Source organism: Nerophis lumbriciformis, linkage group LG34 (genome assembly GCF_033978685.3).
Source record: "Nerophis lumbriciformis linkage group LG34, RoL_Nlum_v2.1, whole genome shotgun sequence".
In the NCBI taxonomy this organism is placed as follows: Eukaryota; Metazoa; Chordata; class Actinopteri; order Syngnathiformes; family Syngnathidae; genus Nerophis; species Nerophis lumbriciformis.
In genome coordinates this window covers 7,136,193-7,158,497 of record NC_084581.2, presented here as the reverse complement: position 1 = coordinate 7,158,497, position 22,305 = coordinate 7,136,193, and the positions used below count along the sequence as shown (strand labels likewise).

Genomic DNA, 22,305 nt, shown 5'->3' with positions numbered 1-22,305 from the left:
TTCAGAGGGAGGAAAAACCAAGACATTTAATATAAAATGTAAAATGAATAAATACATAAAAATAAAAAAATGGTTAAAAGCCATCGTCCCGGAGAGCATTTAATTTCATCCCGTGCATTTTTTTTACCGTCCCCGGGACGACGGGACTACGTTACTCTCAAGCCCTGGAAGTTACATTTTATTGTTTGCATTATTTGTTTCAGCATTGAAATTTGAAGATGGTCCCTCAGCTCTTTGACAGCTTTGGCTCTTTTTCAGATCAGCAGATGGACTCTAAGTCTTTCTTATTTACAGTATATATAAACGTTTCTCATTTCTATTCAGACTTCCATATATATTTAATTTCCTTAACGGCTTGCCATAATATATATATATAAATATATTATATATAAGCCAAACTGTCCTGATCCAGATATTACTTTGATTCAAGTAATTAAGTAATATTTCCAGGGCTTGAATTTACAACCATTTTAGTGACATATGTGCCAAAAATGTAATCTGTGCAACTTCAAAATATTTGGGAACAAATAATTATTGTATTGTGAGCGAAAGTGGTGGCATTAGCCTCTATGTTGTGAATTAATAACATAGAGACTAATGCCATGACTTTCATTGTGTTTCAGTGTATCTTGAAGGATCATGCAAGTCATTGTTTCTTGTTGATGCTGTAAACAAAATGTCACTGTGCAAACCCATGTTTGTTGTTGTACTGAACAACGATTGAAAATAAACCGACTGAAATAATAATAACAACAATGAATAATTTATAAGTCTTTGTTAGCCGTTTGTGAGGTTTTGTGCTCATGCGCTACGTTCGCTCACATCCTGTGCATCTCCTGGGGGCTAAGCCCCCCCTGTCCTTAAAAGCTAGTGACGCCCCTGCACAACACTATATATTTAATCACTTATTTCTTGACATTTTAGGGGAAGCTGAGCTTCCCTTGCAGTCTTAGAGCAATCGCCACTGGTTGGTGAAACATTGTTATGATGGAGCTTTGAGTGACTTTCGAGGTCTAGCTTTCCCAAAACGTTTGATCAAATTCCAAATGGTACGACATTTTGATGTGTTCTGCTGTAATTGTGTCTATAATGTTTGTTTGTGGCGTCACTTCAGAGTTGCAAAAGTTTCCTGACAGACAACGAGGTGTGAAGAGAAGCTAGTTTGGGATGAGGTAAAATTCCCTTGCAAGTGAAGTGGAGCGTTGGTATCTAGGACAGGAGGACGCTTGATCGCTGCTTCCTGCTCTCGTCTCTGCAAGCTGGTGGTGGGTGCCAAGCCAGTTAGACTAAGAACATTAGGGCGTCACAGCTGGAGGATTTTGGCGTTTGCAAATCTATTAGTGCTAACGGCAAACGTCTTCTTTGGTCCCTGGCAGCCACAAGACAGATCCCCCTCTCCGAGCCCCCTTCTTCATATCAAAGCCGTTGACTTGCCAGTGTCGCTAATGCTCTTTCGCTTCACAGGACCGTACCTTCGCCGCCTTGATCAACTTACTCGACGCAGCTTTACGCGCAGCGGCCTGGAAAAGGAAGGCGAGGCGAGCGTCTCGCAGGGATTGGCGCGTGCTTACACGCCGCGCGGCAGGCCAAGAGGAAGAAGAAGCGAGAGCTAGCTGCATGGCGACAAGAAAAATGAGGTCTGGATGGCGCAGATAGAGCGCAGCACCGACTTCAACGCGTCTTCATTTCACACTCAGACTGAGCCACGTGCTCGCTCACGTGAGGACGGCGGCAGGCGCCTTTGATGGCAACCAATAAGGCTGAGGCGGGGAAGAAGTGGCTGTGAAGGCAGAATGATTGATTAATAACGCTCTTCATTAGAGGCTTTACTTTGAAAAAGGTCAGTAGATAAAAGCAAGCGCGGCGAGAGAAGCTCTTTATTTAAACGCTAGATAATCTTCACTGGTGGATCCGACACACAAAAGCAACATCTTAGTCGTTACTTTTCTGTTTTCGATTAAATAAAATCACAAAACAGGACACCAATCCTGAAGCTTTGATCCTCACATTTTCAGATTTTTGAAAACTACTTAAAACTATTGAAAACTTCTTACAAACTCAACGAATAGTATATTTTTAATTGTTTGACTAAAATGACTACAAATTCATTAGTGACCCTCTAACAAGAGGTGGATAATACTAATTATGCAACAATGTGATATTTGTATTTATTTTATTATTATTTTATCATTTTTATTATTATTTTATTTATTTATTACACAAGCAAAAATAATAATCTTATCATATGTATTTGTTATTGAAAAACAAGTATTAAAAAAATACAAATTTGAAGTCTGTTTAAGTCTAGATTTTTGACATCTGTGATAAACACAATATATTTCTAAATTAGATTAAATTAAGTATAAATTAATCAATAACTTTTAGTACAAATCTTGATGGTATTGTTTTTTTTCCCTTCATTCTTATCTGTAAAGAAAATAAGTATCATTGTTGTTATTACATTAAAATTATTAAAAAATCTATTCATTTTGGAAATGTATTTGAACTGGAGGTGGGTTTTTGTGAAAGGTGGGTATAAACTATTTAGTGACCCTCTAACTGGATGCAGGATGCAGGGACGGCAGGCGAAGTGCAGGTATAATATATATATATATATATATATATATATATATATATATATATATATATATATATATATATATATATATATATATATATATATATATTCCAGCAAGTTAATCCGTTTTAAATCACTGGAATATAAAGACAATATAACATACTGTACATCTGTATAGCTCGGTTGGTAGAGTGGCCGTGCCAGCAACTTGAGGGTTCCGGGTTCGATCCCCGCTTCCGCCATCCTACTCGCTGCCGTTGTGTCCTTGGGCAAGACACTTTACCCACGTGCTCCCAGTGCCACCCACACTGGTTTAAATGTAACTGAGATATTGGGTTTCACTATGTAAAGCGCTTTGAGTCACTAGAGAAAAGCGCTATATAAATATAATTCACTTCACTTCACACTTCACATCTGTAAACGTGGATGCATATGCAAAAGTGCGATATATTTATCTTTACATTAACTTTATTTATATATGCACCTTATTGCTCTTTTATCCTGCACTATAACAAGCTAATGCAACACAATTTAGGTCTTATCTGTACTGTAAAGTTCAAATTTGAATGACAATAAAGGAAGTCTAAGTCTAAGTCAAAAGTATTCAATAACAAACCTAGCGCAACAAGGAAGTGCAGAAAAAGGCAAAACAGATACAGCAAGCATAGGGACATCTATGCTGCGTCCAGAGGAAGGTGAAATGTGAAGGCAAACAGTAACTAGAAATAACTAAAAAGGAGTCTCAACACAGGAAAAAATGGTGGAAACAAAGGTAAAAAACCACATTTAAAATCTGTAATGTGGGATGATGATTAAAAAACAATATGAATGTTTTGGGAAAAATGCAAACATATTATATTTACGCAAGCGTTTGTGTTCATATTTTATGATTAGAAAAAAAACATTTATTTATTTATATAAAAACATATTTCAAGTTCATTCCTTTTTTAAATTTGTTTCTTTCTTTTTTTCACATAACACGATTACATAACATGGAATTAGCCGTAAGATAGCTTTTGCGTCAGCACAAGAATTGCTTATGAGTCGGTCACCGATTTGTACTGACTGAAAAACATGAACAATCATATTACAGTATCTGTAAAGTATTAGCCCACATTTCATGTTTTTTTTGTTGTACGGATACCGAAATACACATTTGTTGCCGGATGTCGGAAGTACGTTGCTATGGAAACGGAAATGAAAGCGCTAAGGAAATAATTTCCCGTTATGCATAAAATGACCAAAATAGGGTAAATATTGAACACATTACATATTGTTACGAATGCGTCTGTTACTACATCATATATACTTGCAAAGTGTATATGTACGTGTGTTTTTGTCTCTCATAATGATTGTAAAAAGATAGGAAAAATGACCAAAACAGTGCAGTTCCCCTTTAATACTCGAGGTGGGTTTGTAATGAAGAGCGGGTGTAAAATAATGAGTGATCCTCTAACCAGAGGTTCATAGTATTCATGACCACAGTAAAAGACCATATCATGCAACTTTAAAACATTATGAATTAAATAATATATACCGGTATAATAATTACACAGGCATTCATGTTTATATTTTGTGTTTTAAAAAAATGCATAATTCTTGATTTATAAAGACAGTCATCAAAAAAATACATATTTAAAGTTGTTTTCCCCCCAAAATTAACAGCATTGCAATAAACGCAGAAATTGGAAATACATTAATGAAATTTAAAAAATTAAGTTAAAAACGGTTACTTACCTTAGTTTTTATCATTTTCATAATTGTATCTTTATGTTATTTAATATATATATATATATATATATATATATATATATATATATATATATATATATATATATATATATATATATATATATATAGAGAGAGAGAGAGAGAGAGAGAGAGAGAGAGAGAGAGAGAGAGAGAGAAAGAGAGAGAGAGACGAGGTTTCTGTGGTTTATCGGTTATACAGTGCTCAATACCGGGGTAAATTAAATGTAATCAAATACAACATATAAATGATGAAGAATACTTCCAATGAATATAGCTAAAATGTTGTTGGCATTTGTTTCTTCATTTTTATCTGAAAAGAAAATAATGTTTATTTTTATTAGATTCAAATTCATGAAACAATTTAATCAGACAATGACTTCATACAGGAGGTAGATTTTTAAGAAGAGTTCGGATATACGTATTACATTTTCTTTTTTATGTTTATTTATTAGATGTATTTGATTCATTCGTTCAAGTCCATTTACTTCTGCTTTAACAATTTTAAAACAAAATGTCAGCATTTATATGAAATAATAAAAATAAATACAAAATCTAAAAAAAATAGTTGTATCTAACTTTTTTCCAAAGGGACAAACGGTAGAAAATGGATGGATGGATGGTAATGTTATATTTAATGATAATGATTTAAGTAGATCTGCATTACTATTGGTGCAATTTGCCTTGATTCACCGTGTGTGTTAGCCCATGTGTCATTTAGTATTTAGCCTTTTCTGAAAATGACTTTCTTCCCACTTATTATTGGCTGATAAGGTCTCAGGTTTAGGAGCTCCTGTGCCACCTGCTGCTTTGGCGTTCATTTGGCAGCCAGTTACTATGTTTAAACAAAATAATACTTCATATAAATCAGATTTCTGTCACATTTGTGAGGCGTTGAAGGGAAAAGAACAGTGTGTGAAAAAGCCTGTGAGCTCGAGTTGTTATTTAGTCGTTTTCTTCGCTCTAATTACGGTGGCGCCCTGAGATAAATGTCCCACATGCTGTAATTTCACTCAGTTCCTACTGCTCCCCAAATAACCATGCTCCGTTATGGCACTAACTGCAGATATTTTAATGTGCTGCTTACATTTACAAGATGGGCTTCAAGGAGGGGGAAGTCATTTCTACACTTTTGATTAGAAATTCATCTTTTCAGTGCTGCTGGCAAAATACTGTCTTAACAGTGTAAATCTTTGTTTACTCTTTGTGTTGTCAGCGAAGCAAAGCAGCTGACCTTTAATATGCGCCGCCACAACTGTGCAATCATAATCAATTCAGCGGGAAAAAACCCCCCAAAAAACACATCCACACAGTCTTCTTCAAAGCTCGTCAAAATCTAATTAATTCTCTTAGCCCAGCACTGATGGGAACGCGCTAGCTGGAACATGAGCACCATAGCAAAAAATACAATGAAACTTCCATCATGTTGTTTTTCTCCAAAGAAGCAGCGTTTCGTTGAATTATTGCGTATTAAAATCCTGGATGAGCTTCGAGCGTTTGCTGTTAAACATAGAACTGTCTGCTCTTTAAGGTGCCTGGAATTTGGATAGCTAAGTTAACATTACTTTCATTTGAGTCCAAAATAAGATTTGGATGTTACGCTGGTTTTAAATACGGAGAATAGCGTATCTGCGGTTGCCGTGTGTATTAGTACTAAAAAAGTACCTATTAGTACCTACCTTGAGATAAGTAGCAATAAAGTTAGTGTACTTGTTTATAGTAGTGTGGACTGTTTGTACTTGTGTTGTGCAATCTGTGGCATCTGAAGGAGCTATTTTAGCTGCCACTTTTCCACAGCATAATAGTAACTAGGTACGCCTGTAGCTAGATATGCCATCCATCCATTGTCTTCCGCTGATCCGAGGTCGGGTCGCGGGGGCAGCAGCCTAAGCAGAGAAGCACAGACTTCCCACTCCCCAGCTACTTCGTCCATCCCGAGGCGTTTCCAGGACAGCCGGGACACATAGTCTTCCCCGTGTCCACCTACTGGTTAGACGTGCCTTAAACACCTCCCCAAGGAGGCGTCTGGTTGGCATCCTGGTTAGATGTCCAAACCACCTCATCTGGCTCCTCTCCATGTGGAGGAGCAGCGGCTTTACTTTGAGCTTCTCCCGGATGGCAGAGCTTCTCACCCTATCTCTAAGGGAGAGCACCGCCACCCGGCGGAGGAAACTCATTTCGGCCGCTTGTACCCGTGATCTTGTCCTTTCGGTCATAACCCAAAGCTCATGACCATAGGTGAGGATAGAAAAGTAGATCGACCTCTAAATTGAGAGCTTTTCCTTACGGCTCAGCTCCTTCTTTACCACAACGGATCGATACAGCGTCCGCATTACTGAAGACGCTGCACCAATCCGCCTGTCGATCTTACGATCCACTCTTCCCTCACTTATAAACACAACTCTGAGGTACTTGAACTCCCCTTCTTGGGGCAAGAGCTCTTCCCCAACCCGGAGATGGCACTCCACCCTTTTTCGGGCGAGAACCATGCACACGGACTTGGAGGTGCTGATTCTCATCCCAGTCGCTTCACACTCGGCTGCAAACCGATCCAGTGCAAGCTGAAGATCCTGGCCAGATGAAGCCATCAGGACTACATCATCTGCAAAAAGCAGAGACCTAATCCTGCAGTCATCAAACCGGATACCTGACTGTGCCTAAAAATTCTGTCCATAAAAGTTAAGAACAGAATTGGTGACAAAGGGCAGCCCTGGCAGAGTCCAACCCTCACTGAAAAAGGGTCCGACTTTCTGCCGGAAATGCGGACCAAGCTCTGACACTGATCATACAGGAAGCGGACCGCCACAACCAGACAGTCCGATACCCCATACTCTCTGAGCACTCCCCACAGGACTTCCCGAGGGACACGATCAAATGCCTTCTCCAAGTCCACAAAACACACATAGACTGGTTGGGCAGACTCCCATGCACCCTCAAGGACCCTGCCGAGAGTAGAGAGCTGGTCCACAGTTCCACGACCAGGACGAAAACCACACTGCTCCCACTGAATCCGAAGTTCGACTATACAGCGTAGCCTCTCCTCCAGTACACCTGAATAGATACAATCCAGAGTCCACACATGACTCTGATGTCCACGCAATGTTGCAGAGTCTTGTCAACCAAGACAGCCCCACATCATCCAGAGCCTTAAGGAACTCCAGGCCGATCCCATCCACCCCCAGGCCCTTGTAGCTTTTCTACAAAATACTACAAATAAAATAACTATGCAAATAATATGATGACATTGTCTTGATAGCACCTCGGCCACGCCCCTATCGCCATTAATAGATTTCCGCTCTGTAGGAAACACAGTAAGCTATAGCAAGAGGATAAGCTAATGTTAGCATTCATGTTTATTGTTGTCATTTCTAGCCGTGTACCAGCACTAAAAAAAAGTACCTGGTCATATATAATTGTCAAAAGAGAGCTTTCAAATTATTATTGTTTAAATCAGATTAATCATATTTTAAAATTTGGATTAATCATGATTAATCACAGGTGATTACTCGCTTGCATAAATACAATTTGCTTTAGAAAAGACCCCAATATTTGTACACAAACACAATCTTATTGTCAGAATGTCATGCGGGAAAGTTGTTTACATTTTACTTGCATGCATGTCATTTATTTGACTAAAACTTGGTAACAATTTTAGCTAAAGTTCTAGCAAGCACACCAGTCGGAGTCTCCTCACGCACATTTGGTAATATTGTATGCATTGATCTGGTTCTTGACCATATAAAAGTTAAGGTAAGGTAAAAGAGCTTGTACGGTCAAAATAAATTGCGTGATTAATACAAGCGTGTTTCTGATAAGGCAATATGTTTTGTGATTAATCACATGAGTTAACGTGTTATTTAAAAAAAAAAAAATAATAAAATAAAGTTGTTTGTATTGTTACCACAGTCACTTTATTACAAGTCAATTACAACAGTTGGAGGGGCCCTACAGTAAATTAAAGCCACTTGTTTCTTACTGGTGCTTTAATAGCAGTACACTTCTTAGCACTTGAGTAGTGACATGCAGCAAAAAAGGCGGCGTGCTAAATGTATACAAGAGTTGTTGACTACTACTACCATGAGGCGATGCCAAACGCATGCACGGCTCGCTTTCATTTTCCTCTCTGTCACCTCCATCACTCTTGTCTTTTTACACTGCTTCCAAATGAGTGATGCTCTAAATTCATCATCGGAAATATTCCATTCAAATCTCCATAAATGAATAGCAAATTCATTCTGGTTGGAGAATACATTAGCCACATGCTAATTGGCGGTGAGGAAATCATAGGGTGGCGCCTATCAAGGAAAGACGGAGCAGAGAGCAGCGCTCCTGGGAGGAGATGTGCTAAGGTCGCTTTCAAAACTGAGCGCTTCACTTTGCTATGACAAATCATCCAAAAGTACTGCACTCTAAATACAGTCAGGGCAAACTTTAACAATTATTTAGAGTGCATGAGAAAGTCTAAAGGAAAATGTAGCTGTCTTTGACCACATGGTCGTGGTTGAAAAAGGCTGTTGCGACAACACAACCAATGTTGTAACAGCGGGAAGGACCATTGCGCTGTGTCAGCATTAATTTTCCAATGAGTAGATTGTAAACAACAGTACGTCAAGTGCAACATGCATGACATTCACACAATTAGCTGATTTGAAAAGAAAAAGAAAAAACATCAACGGGTGGTTATCTACAGCCACAGCTCTTAATGGCAATGTTTTGGTGCTAATTTGCTTTAGTATACCACCATTTATGATATGCACATTTTGTCTGTGGTACGTTTACTGGGGGGGCAGGGCAGTACATCTAAGAAGGAAAGCTAGCGGAGCCTGTTCAGAGCTAAACTGCTTCATTCCAAGTGCAGGACTAAAAGACTAAAAAATTCCTTTGTCCCACACGCCATCAGACTGTACAACTCCTCTCTGGGGGAAATGGGGGGGTGTTACTAGGATGACAGGGGATGCAAAACAATGATAATACTGAAATAAACTGCAACAAAAAAACAGTGCAATACATTTTCATAACATGGTCACTACTGCCTAGTTTCTCTTGTTATATTCTTATTTCTACTGTTATATTTTTATTGTTATTGTTGCTTTTTATTTGTATTATTATTGTCATATTTTCTATTTTATTTCCATGTATACCCCCATTATTTCCTTTTTACTTTTTAAATGTAATCTCAATTCTGTACACTGCTGCTGGAATTTAAATTTTCCTGAGGTAACTCTCCTGAAGGAACCAATTAAGTACTACCTATCTCTCTAAATAGGGTGAAGCTGAGGACTGTCCACTGAATAGGTTCGGTCCAAATCGGTTGTTGTTGCATCCTTTGTTTGTGGCCACAATCATTCATGAAGCTAAGCTCATGATGCAGTAAGTCGAATGTTACGGACACCTTTGTTACTGGATATTTTGTAATACGTTACTGCCTTGGAGACGTTGTATGTTTAAAGGGGAACATTATCACAATTTCAGAAGGGTTAAAACCATTAAAAATCAGTTCCCAGTGGCTTATTTTATTTTTAGAAGTTTTTTTCAAAATTTTACCCATCACGCAATATCCCTAAAAAAAGCTTCAAAGTGCCTGATTTTAACCATCGTTATATACACGCGTCCATTTTCCTGTGACGTCACACAGTGATGCCAATACAAACAAACATGGCGGATAGAACAGCAAGTTATAGGACATTAGCTCGGATTCAGACTCGGATTTCAGCGGCTTAAGCGATTCAGCAGAATAGGCATGTATTGAAACGGATGGTTGTAGTGTGGAGGCAGGTAGCGAAAACGAAATTGAAGAAGAAACTGAAGCTATTGAGCCATATCGGTTTAAACCGTATGCAAGCAAAACCGACGAAAACAACACGACAGCCAGCGACACGGGAGAGAGCAAGGACGAATTTGGCGATCGCCTTCTAACCAACGATTGGTATGTGTTTGTTTGGCATTAAAGGAAACTAACAACTATGAACTAGGTTTACAGCATATGAAATACATTTGGCAACAACATGCACTTTGAGAGTGCAGACAGCCCAGTTTTCATCAATTAATATATTCTGTAGACATACCCTCATCCGCTCTCTTTTCCTGAAAGCTGATCTGTCCAGTCCAGTTGGAAATGCATCTGCTTTGAGTGTCGCAGGATATCCACACATTCTTGCCATCTCTGTCGTAGCATAGCTTTCTTCGGTAAAGTGTGCGGAACAAACGTCCAATTTCTTGCCACTTTCGCATCTTTGGGCCACTGGTGCAACTTGAATCCGTCCCTGTTTGTGTTGTTACACCCTCCGACAACACACCGACGAGGCATGATGTCTCCAAGGTACGGAAAACAGTCAAAAAAACGGAAAATAACAGAGCTGATTTGACTCGGTGTTTGTAATGTGTTTGAGAAAATGGCGGATTGCTTCCCGATGAGACGTCACGTTGTGACGTCATCGCTCCGAGAGCGAATAATAGAAAGGCGTTTAATTCGCCAAAATTCACTCATTTAGAGTTCGGAAATCGGTTAAAAAAAATATATGGTCTTTTTTCTGCAACATCAAGGTATATATTGACGCTTACATAGGTCTGGTGATAATGTTCCCCTTTAAGCAAAATGCAATTGTAATTATTTGATACTTGCTTATACTGGCAAATGAGTTGATTTAGACTGCTATATTGTTCATTTAAGGACATTTATTATGTATGTCTAGCTTGTGTGCTGGTGTGTGCTTAGCTGTTGTGGAGCTGCCAGGCTCCTTGTAGCCCAGAGCCCACCATGTTTACCTTCTGTAAATGTGCGTATCGGAGCATATATCAGAGATGCTACATGCAAGCTGATATCATCTGATATCTGTGTTTTTTGCTAATATCGGACAGATCTCCTGTATTAATATGGAATCTGAACACCCCTATTTACAGGTTTGCAATAGCATAATAATTAAGGGGGGGCGTGAACAAAATTCCTCTTCCCTGAGGTGGCATGAAAGAAAATAGAGAAGTGTTGCTTTAGCCTAGAAGGCGGAGCCATCAGGAGAAAATTGTATGGGTGTGAAAGGAATTGAAAAATCAGTGGACTGGAATAGCCTCATGTAATGACATCAGAGTTGCACTCACATTGTACGATGAGCTCCACCTCCGCCTCCCGGGGCTTGACATTGAATCCGTTGTACTGGCTGGTCTGGCAGCGGTACGAGCCAGTCATCTCCCGCGACACGTTGACGATCCGCAGCACGCCATCGTACGTCTCCGTCTGCACGCTCCCGTCCGGCATGGGTGCCTCCTTGTCGGCCCGTGACCACAGGATGATGGGCTTGGGCTTCCCTGAAACAAGGCACTCCAGCTCCACGGTGTCGCCCTCACGGGCCACCAAGGGGGACTTGCCCCTGGGGACTGTCAAGTTGGGGGGAACTAAGAAAGAGAAAAACAGAGGAGGGACTGATATGGGGCTCTAGAAAGTCAGCAGGCGGGGTCAAGGGTAGCGGTCGAATGGGGGATGGCGGATGTCAGGTTTGCATGAGATCGACATTTACCCAAACGCATCGCAGCCGGTTGAGGATGAAACAAGCAAAACAAAAACACCTTTTTCAAGAACAAACACCAAAAACAATACTAGCATAACCAAAGCTTCCTTTTAAAGTGTGTTAGTCTTGTTAGTAATCAGTTAGACTACATGGAAACAAATCTACTTTCTCACAGTGTGTGCAAAAATCAAAACATAGCTTAGCATCAACTACGAGGAACAGCAAAGTAATTGCGATGAAACCACTATAAACACAGCAAACACAGCAAACACCTCAGGTCTCTGAGCTTGGGTGCGATACTCTCCCCTGGCTTTGGCATCATTGGAAAAGACAGGCCTAGGCACGGTATGCTTGTTCATGCCAGTGGTACCTACACCCGTGTTTGAACCATACCATGCTGGGTTTGTTGGATGAGCGTGTATGCTCACACTTCTCTGGCCTCAGCATGATTGGATAGGTGGGCTTGGGCTTGGCACACATGCTCATGCAAGTTGCACCAATACAGGACAATTCATACCTCGCTCAAAACAAACCATGCTTGGTTTGTTTTCTAGCGTGGATGCTTTTTGCTTAAGCACATCACTCGTCCCTGGCTTTCCCTGGCTTTGGCGCTATGTCACATCTATGAAATCCCGCCCAGCGATCCTGATTGGTTCATTATTTTTTGCTATCTGGAAGGAGTTTGCATTGCCCTCGATCCCAGATCCTTGTGTGGAGCTCAGTGAACTACAAGGATCTGGCGAGAGTCAGGTTACCTTTGTCCATGCACAGGAATGCAATGTACACTTAACATAATAATATTAGACCCCAAATTCCATAATCGCAAGGTGACACACTAGCATTCTCAAGCACGCCAGACTTTCCTAGAGTAGTCAACTAGCCATGGCATATTTGGGGAACGGCGTGGCTCCAGGTGGTTCCAGGTTCAATCCCGGCTTCCACCATCCTAACCACGTCCGTTGTGTCCTTGGGCAATACATTTAACTCTTGCTCCTGATGGGTCGTGGTTAGCACCTTGCATGGCAGCTGCCGCCATCAGTGTGTGAATGGGTGAATGTGGAAATAGTGTCAAAGAGTACCTTGAAGGTAGAAAAGCGCTATACAAGTATAACCCATTTACCATTTATATTTGCTCATGTAAGTGACACGTACAGAGCACTCCGCACCAGCTTAACCATGGCACATTTACCTGGCCTTGTATGGTTGGAAAAGGCAAGCTTAGGCACAGTCACGCCATGTACTGTAGACATATTAACAATAAACCCCAACTTCAATTATCGCATGCAAGGTGACACTTATACCATTCTTAAGCATAGTTGGAAAATGTGCGCTTTGGGACAGAATGCTTGCTGATGCATGAAGACTTGCAAAACTATACACAATTGTGCCTATATTACCGAACTAACATTGTGACGATGCTATTGTGTTGTAAGTGTACCATATGCATACTATTATGCATCTTTCTCTCAGGAATACAACTTGTTCCTTCATATATTTGACTAATTGTGTCTTTCCAACATGGCCCCAAAACTACCCTAACCATACTTTAACATGGTACAAAACAACCGACAATAGTGTCGCTGCTTATGGGAGACGTTCAATAATGTCAGTGGACACACTCAGCGGTACCCACAATGCATTGCATCTCAGCAGACTGCACCATTCAATTCATTGTGTGCATTACTGCACTTATTCCCAAACTTTATGACAACAATGAAGGGAAGTAATCATGTGACATCATCACACCAAGACAAACACAATCATTCTCATCTGCAGCATCCAATCACGCCATCGTTTAACTGCCACACGTGATCATGTGACCATGGTGATGAAGTTTAAATATGTGTGTGCGTAAAGAAAGGGAGCAGGTTGCATTGTGTAGTCTGCCTCCTCATCACAGAGGCTAGCCAAATTAATTTGTTTAATTAGCAAGCCTGGCAAATAGCATTGGCTCCTGCAGGAGCGCAGTGGATGAACGTGTTTGTGTGAGTGTACTAGTGTGTGTACGTGTGTGCTTTCACTTTAAACCATCAGCAGCCTATTTTGCATTGCGACTACCAAAAATAGTTTACAGCAAGCCAGCCAGTCAAGGAGCGAAAATCTCCGCTGTGGCGATGAAACCGTGCAACGCGCCCTCCCCCCGGTCACTTTGGGATGGCTGCCATCCTGCCCAGACAATGCGGCTCGCCTGGATGGGAGTCAAGCCGGGTTGGAGTTTGTCGTGATGAAATCAGCGGCAATCGTCAGAGGGGGGTTACTGAAACAAGTGTCCAGTTTTTTTTTTTATCTGTGGAGGCGATTTTTATCTGTGATGAGTCCTTAACGAGCTAGCATGCATCTACTTGGACCAACTGGAGCTTCTCCAGCAACAGACTTCAAACTCTGCAATTAAAAAACCTAACATTAGTTGCCCAGTGGTGTATGGAGGTTCATTTGTGTCTTTATTATGAAAGCTTTTTTTTGGACACTGAATTTATGTAACTGAATATTTTGCATTTTAACTTTGTGAACTGAAATTTGTTGACAATTTAATTGAAAACAATGTGTTAGCTTAATGTATGTGTTTAAAAGTTTAGTATTGTAAAAGTCAGTGTAAATAAATTAAGTTCACAAAAATTCAGCGTAAAAAATGCAGTGGAAAAAAAATTAGTGTACAAAAATTAAATGTAAAAAAATCTGTGTCGAAAAATTTGCTGCTTCAAAAAACAAGACTCAACTCCGGCATAATTAAGACTTAAGTAATCAATCCTGTCTCAGAACCAGCCATTGAGGTGTCAAGTTTGAAGTCACGTGACATGGATCTTGCAAAACTGGACTGAACTCTCACACTATGATCTAGATCAGGGGTCACCAACCTTTTTGAAACCAAGAGCTACTTCTCGGGTACTGATTAATGCGAAGGGCTACCAGTTTCCATCCATCCATCCATTTTCTACCGCTTATTCCCTTTGGGGTCGCAGGGGGCGCTGGAGCCTATCTCAGCCACAATCGGGCGGGAGGCGGGGTACACCCTGGACAAGTCGCCACCTCATCGCAGGGGCTACCAGTTTGATACACACTTAAATAAATTGCCAGAAATAGCCAATTTGCTCAATTTACCTTTAACTATATGTTATTATTAATAATTAATGATATTTATCTTTGTGGAAACACTGATCATCTTAATGATTTCTCACAATAAATATATATAGAAACAGACAAATATCAATATGCAACACTTTATTATTATATTTTCTTAAGTGCACATTTTTCAAATTGTACATTTTCAAATGATCGCTTCTAAGACAGTCTTGTGAAATCACAATACCCCATTTTAACTAGCTAGCCACTAACAATTTTTAACAAATCATGAATTACTTTGTACCATGTTTGTACAAATAATAACTCATGTAAAATACAAAAGTCAACTCTCAAATTTTTAAATAAATCATGTCACACTTTAAACTGGACACCAAATCTGTTATCTGTTTCTTTGTCAGTTAGTGAAGACCAAGTCTTTAAAATATTTTTTTGAATTTTCAAATTCTATTTGAGTTTTGTCTCTCTTAGAATTAAAAATGTCGAGCAAAGCGAGACCAGCTTGCTAATAAATGAATACAATTTAAAAAATAGAGGCAGCTCACTGGTAAGTGCTGCTATTTGAGCTATTTTTAGAACAGGCCAACTGGCTACTCATCTGGTCCTTACGGGCTACCTGGTGCCCACGTGCACCGCGTTGGTGACCCCTGATCTAGATCCACTCGACGTCCATTGCACGGGTCGCACAGGGGAGTCCCCACATCTGCGGTCCCCTCCAAGATTTCTCATTGTAATCCCATTGGGTTGAGTTTTTTTCTTGCCCTGATGTGGGATCTGAGCCGAGGATGTTGTTGTGGCTTGTGCAGCCCTTTGAGACACTTGTGTTTTAGGGCTATATAAATGAACTTTGATTGATCGATTGATTGAAAATAGCATAAACAAGGCAGTTCATTGGGCTACCTGGGCACAATACAACGTAATTAACATTTCAATGCGGCCGGCTGGATGTTTTCAAACTATAGAAATGATTCCAATGGTTACAATCTGCACTTTTGAGAGACATAAGGGAAGCACTGTTTCATGCCGACCGGGCACGAGTGGGGCAGAGTGGGCGGGGCTTGTTTGCGGAGCAGCGAGTCAGAAGGAGGCAGATTTCTCCAACAAAGTTCTGTAGAACAGTGATATTGTATCGAGTATTTTTTTACTCTTGGTGTTTATGTTTAGCCGTGTTTGTTGCCGGCCGCACTGAAATGTTAATTTTGTTGTATTATGTCAAGTAAACTGCCTTTTTATGCTTTTTATGTAACCCGTGTCACATGACTTCAAACTCGTCAAACTTGACACTTCATTGGCTGGTTCTGAGACAGGATTGATTGCTTCAATCTCAATTTACCGGAAGTGAGTCTTGCTTTTTGAAGCAGCGAATGTTTCGACACTGATTTTTTCAGCACTGAATTTTTATAAGCTGATTTTTTTTTTACAATGATATTTTTTACAGTGAATTTGTGTACACTAAATTTTTTACACTGAAATGTTATACACTGCGGTTTTAAACACTGAATTTCTAAACACACATTTTGCTATCAATTTTTTTTAGCACAATATAATTTAAAAAAAATTCAGTTCACAAAATTAAAATGCAAAAAAATACAGAAAACCCAAAACCAGTAAAGTTGGCACGTTGTGTAAATCGTAAATAAAAACAGAATACAATGATTTGCAAATACTTTTCAACTAATATTCAATTGAATAGACTGCAAAGACAAGATATTTAATGCTCGAACTGAGAAACTTAATCATTGTTTTTGCAAAGAATCATTAACTTAGAATTTACTGGCAGCAACACATTGCAAAAAAAGTTGGCACAGGGGCATTTTTACCACTGTGTTACATGGCCTTTCCTTTTAAAAACACTCAATAAACGTTTGGGAACTGAGGAGACCAATTTTTGAAGCTTTTCAGCTTTTCCCATTCTTGCTTGATGTACAGTTTAAGTTGTTCAACAGTCCGGGGGTCTCCGTTGTGGTATTTTAGGCTTCATAATGCGCCACACATTTTCAATGGGAGACAGGTCTGGACTACAGGCAGGCTAGTCTAGTACCCGCACTTGTTTACTACAAAGCCACGCTGTTGTAACACGTGGCTTGGCATTGTCTTGCTGAAATAAGCAGGGGCGTCCATGATAACGTTGCTTAGATGGCAACATATGTTGCTCCAAAACCTGTATGTACCTTTAAGCATTAATGGTGCCTTCACAGATGTCTAAGTTACCCATGCCTTGGGCACTAATACACCCCCATACCATCACAGATGCTGGCTTTTGAACTTTGCACCTATAACAATCCAGATGGTTCTTTTCCTCTTTGGTCCGGAGGACACAACGTCCACAGTTTCCAAAAACAATTTGAAATGTGGACTCGTCAGACCACAGAATACTTTTCCACTTTGTATCAGTCCATCTTAGATGAGCTCGGGCCCAGCAAAGCCAGCAGCGTTTCTGGGTGTTGTTGATACATGGCTTTCGCTTTGCATAGTAGAGTTTTAACTTGCATTTATAGATGTAGCGACAAACTGTAGTTACTGAAAGTGGTTTTCTGAAGTGTTCATTAGCCCGTTTGGTGATATCCTTTACACACTGATGTCGCTTTTTGATGCAGTACCGCCTGAGGGATCGAAGGTCACCGTCATTCAATGTTGGTTTTCGGCTTTGTCACTCACGTGCAGTGATTTCTCCAGATTATCTGAATTTTTTGATGAAATTACAGACCGTAGATGGTGAAATCCCTAAATTCCTTGCAATAGCTCATTGAGAAATGGTGTTCTTAAACTGTTGGACAATTTGCTCACACATTTGTTCACAAAATGGTGACCCTCACCCCATCCTTGTTTGTAAATAACTAAGCATTTCATGGAAGCTTTCTCTGTCTTTTTTGCAACTTGTGCCAGATTTTTTTGAAACATGTTGCAGGCATCAAATTCCAAATGAGATAATATTTGCAAAATATAAAGTTTACCAGTTCAAACATTAAATATATTGTCTTTGCAGTGTATTCAATTCAACTTTTTAGCCCTATCCCTACATTTTGCGCTTTCCCGTGAAGTTACATTTCCAAAGTGAGCATGCATCTGCTTCGACCAGTTGGAGCTCCATTATGAAGCTGACTACACACAGATAACAAACTGCAATACAAAAAAAAGAACAACTAACGCTGTGTTCATTTTAATCTGGACCTCTTTGAGTGGCGTGCCTGAAGCGATGGCACGGAATGACGAATACTGTTGACATTTAGACAAAGGGGAAATAATGCTTTATATGAGTAGTTACCAAGGCAACAAGGACCTGAAATGATTTTAAGTGAGCAATTTTTGGAGACTATTTTCACTCGTTTTCACTTTCCTGCCTGCTTGCCGTCCAGTCTAAAAACCCCAAACACTCCGCAGCTTTGCTGTGTCCCCAGCAGATAGTCGCAAGTTTGTCCGGCTGCCTGGTGGCGGTGGTCAGCTGGTGGATAGTCTGCTCCATCAACACTTGAAGACAACAAAGGAAGGATGCACAAAAACGCTCAGGAGAAGCAAGCAGGTTAAGAATGACTTGCAGCTTTTTTTTCTTGCAGCAACTATCAAGTAATTAACAATATTGTTGACTTTTTGGAAGGTGATGAACAGCAAACATGCTCCTGCTGATGTTGGGAAAAAAAACTTCTTTGTTCACCAAATGATTCAAAACAACAAAGGAAGCTTATAAAGTTCTTAGAAAGTGGAAGGAAAGTGGAAAACTATTAAGTTCAAAGAAAGTATTCTCATAAGTAAATGCTCATGTAGAAAAATACAAGGTGAAGTAGTTTGGTGAGTCATCTTCGACTGTTCCACAATGAAGCAAATATCAGGGTGGAGTTGTTTTTTGCCACTTTACGCCATACTTGCCAACCCTCCCGGATCTTCCGGGAGACTCCCGAAATCCAGCGCCTCTCCCGAAAACCTTCCGGAAGAAATTATCTCCCGAAAATCTCCCAAAATTCAGGTGGACTCCGGTCCATGCGGACCTGAGTCCGCTTTCCCACAATATAAACGGTGTGCCTGCCCAATCACGTTATAACTGTAGAATGATCGAGGGCGAGTTCTTGGTTCCTTATGTGGGTTTATTGTTAGGCAGTTTCATTAACGTCCTCCCAGCGCGGCAACAACACACAACAGAAGTCACGTTTCCGTCTACCGTAAAGCAGTTCGTCTGCCGTAAACAGCAATGTTGTGACACTCTTAAACAGGACAATACTGCCATCTAGTGCATTAGATGAAAGCACTTTTGTGCGTGCCACACAGCAATGCATCATCAGAGAGGGTGTTCAGCATGGTTAGAAAAATAGTGACAGAGAATAGAACAAGGATGGACAATTCAACCCTTAACTCAACAAGTATATGTGTAAATAAATGAACACTGAAATTCAAGTATTTCTTTTATATATATATATATATATATATATATATACATAGACAATAAAATAAATATATATTTATTGCTAGAATAAATATACTCCTCCCCTCTTAGCCACGCCCCCAACCACGCCCCCCTCCCGGAATCGGAGGTCTCGAGGTTGCCAAGTATGCTTTACGCTTCAAATTGTGTGGCTCTACTCTATTGCAGTTTCTAAATAAAATACCATGGTTCCTCGCTGATTTGCGTAATTATTCAGAACACTCAATGTAGTAAGCTCCCACGACCCACAGGGTCATATATTAAAAAAAAAAAAAAAAAATATATATATATATATATATATATTTATATATATATATATATATATATATATATATGTATATATATGTCTTAATTAGATTGTCCAAAAAATAGTGCTCGATACCATGGTAGAGCGCAATATATGTATGTATGGGAAAAAATCACAAGACTACTTCATCTCGAGAGGGTCACGGGGGCCGCTGGAGCCTATCTCAGCTGCATTCGGGCGGAAGGCGGAGTACACCCTGGACAAGTCGCCCCCTCATCACAGGGCCAACACAGATAGACAGACAACATTCACACTCACAATCACACACTAGGGCCAATTTAGTGTTGCCAATCAATCTATCCACAGGTGCATGTTTTTGGAGGTGGGAGGAAGCCGGAGTACCCGGAGGGAACCCACTATATGTATATATATATATATATATATATATATATATATATATATATATATATATATATATATATGTATCCAAGTCCTTGGTTCTTGCCGGGACGAGGATGGAGTTCCATATCCGGGTTGGGGAGAGATCTTGCCCCAAGCGGAGGAGTTCAAGTACCTCAGAGTCTTGTTCACGAGTGAGGGAAGAGTGGATCGTGAGATCGGTGCGGCATCTGCAGTGATGCGGACCATCGATCCCTTGTGGTAAAGAAAGAGTTGAGCCAAAAAGCATAGCTTTTAATTTACCAGTCGGCCAACAAGAGGGACAAGCGGTAGAAAATGGATGGATGGATAGATCTATGTTCCTATTCTCACATATGGTCATGAGCTTTGAGTTTTGACCAAAAGGACAAGATCACGGGTACAAATGGCCAAAATGAGTTTCATCTGTCTGGTGGCGGGGCTCTACCTTGGAGATAGGGTGAGAAGCTGTGTCATTCAGGAGGATCTCAGTGTAAAGCCGCTACACCTCCACATCAAGAGGAACCAAATGAGGTTGTTCCGGTATCCAACCAGGATGCCCCCCGCCCCCAGATGTCTCCCTGGGGAGGTGTTTAGGGCACGTCCGGCTGGCAGGAGGCCACGGGAAAGACCAAGGACACGTTGGGGAGACTATGCACCTGTATAAAGGCAAAGTACAGGTAATAAAGCCTTGTAATAACGTGTAGTGCCTGGAAATTGATATCGGTACAACACAGTATCAATTATTGGTACTTTTGTATGTGTTCATTTGTTAATAAATGTTACTTTGTTTAACAATAACATATTGTATGTATTATTTAACAGTTAACAGTGCTAATAATGATAACTGTTCTATCCAGTTGTTACATCTTGTTTTCTTACACTTCTAACTAGGTTGTCCCGATACCAATATTTTGGTACAGGTAATACATTGTATGCTGATACTTTTCTAAATAAAGGGGACCACAAAAAATGGCATTATTGGCTTTATTTTAACAAAATATCTTACGGTACATTAAACATATGTTTCTTGCAATCCAAGAACAATTTTGTCCTTAAATAAAATAGTGAACATACGAGACAACTTGTCTTTTAGTAGTAAGTAAGCAAACAAAGGCTTCTAATTAGTCTGTTGATGTATGCAGAAACATATTGTGTCATATCTCATTCTATTATTTTGTCAAAATTATGAAGGACAAAAAGGTACAACATTTATTATTAATCTACTTGTTCATTTACTGTTAAAATCTGGTTAATTTCTGTTTTAACGTGTTCCATCTGCGCTTCTGTTAAAATGTAATAAACACGTGTTCTTCTTTTGTTTGATACTTTACATTAGTTTTGGATGATACCACAAATTTGGGTATCGATCCGATACCAAGTAATTACAGGATCATACATTGGTCATATTCAAAGTCCTCATGTGTCCAGGGACATATTTCCTGAGTTTATAAACGTAATATGAATTTAAAAACAACAAAAAAAGATTTTGTGATTATACAAAATATCGATGTAATCATTGTAGTATTGACTAGATACTCTCTTGTACTTGGTATCATTACAGAGGACGTCAGGTGTAGATCCACCCATGGCGTTTGTCTACATTGTGAAGCGCCAGCTTGTTAGCAGGGATGCCGGTGAGCTATTGTATCCTTGTACGGTGTGTAGTGAAGCATGTTTAGCTATTCCTCGTCCTGCAGGGAAGATACTTGTAAGAAACGTACTTTATTTGTCGCCATGGAGACCAGGATTAGTGATTTAAAAGTAGCTAAAACACTGGCGAATATGAATGGACGTTAGCCGCTAGCTTGCTAGCCATGTCTTAAAGCACCTCTTCCTGAGCAGCGTTTCAGTGTTATAGCCTCACCTTTATTGTTACATTTTAAGCCAAAATCCGTCCACTTTCCCTTTTCTGTCTACACACTGTCTGGCTGTAAGTACTCCGCAACTGTGCGTTGCCGAACATGCTCCTCTGCTCGTAAAACCAGCAATGTCACGACGTGACGGCGGCAAGAAAAGAGAACCGGTACTTTTTAGAGGCGGTATAGTATCGATTATGATTCATTACTTTACTAGTACCGGTATACCGTACAACCCTACTTCTTACTATCATTTGCAAGTAATAATTAATTTCAGTTTGTCCTAAGTGTGTTGTCGTAGCCAGGAAGTAGTCGTTGCCATTATGTTGTATGTGCCAGTCTTGTGTTGTGTATGTATTACACACCAGCTCACGTGCATCTTAGTTGTAGTTTTCAATACCAGCTTTGGAAGTACTGAAATTGCCATGTATTATCGCTAATGCTAATCAGTAGCATGTATA

General features: G+C 39.9%; 1 protein-coding gene across 4 annotated transcripts in view; it reads right to left on the bottom strand.

The window, feature by feature from the left end:
- LOC133576197 (MAM domain-containing glycosylphosphatidylinositol anchor protein 2-like) overlaps positions 1-22,305 on the bottom strand; it is a 494,633-nt gene that overhangs the window by 165,962 nt on the left and 306,366 nt on the right. For 2 of the 4 annotated variants that reach the window (XM_061929249.1, XM_061929248.1), the window contains exon 9: positions 11,423-11,743. In XM_061929249.1, coding sequence (XP_061785233.1) covers positions 11,423-11,743 — 321 coding nt within the window. The remainder of the gene's footprint in view (positions 1-11,422; positions 11,744-22,305) is intronic. The other 2 variants (XM_061929251.1, XM_061929250.2) reach the window with 1 other exon arrangement.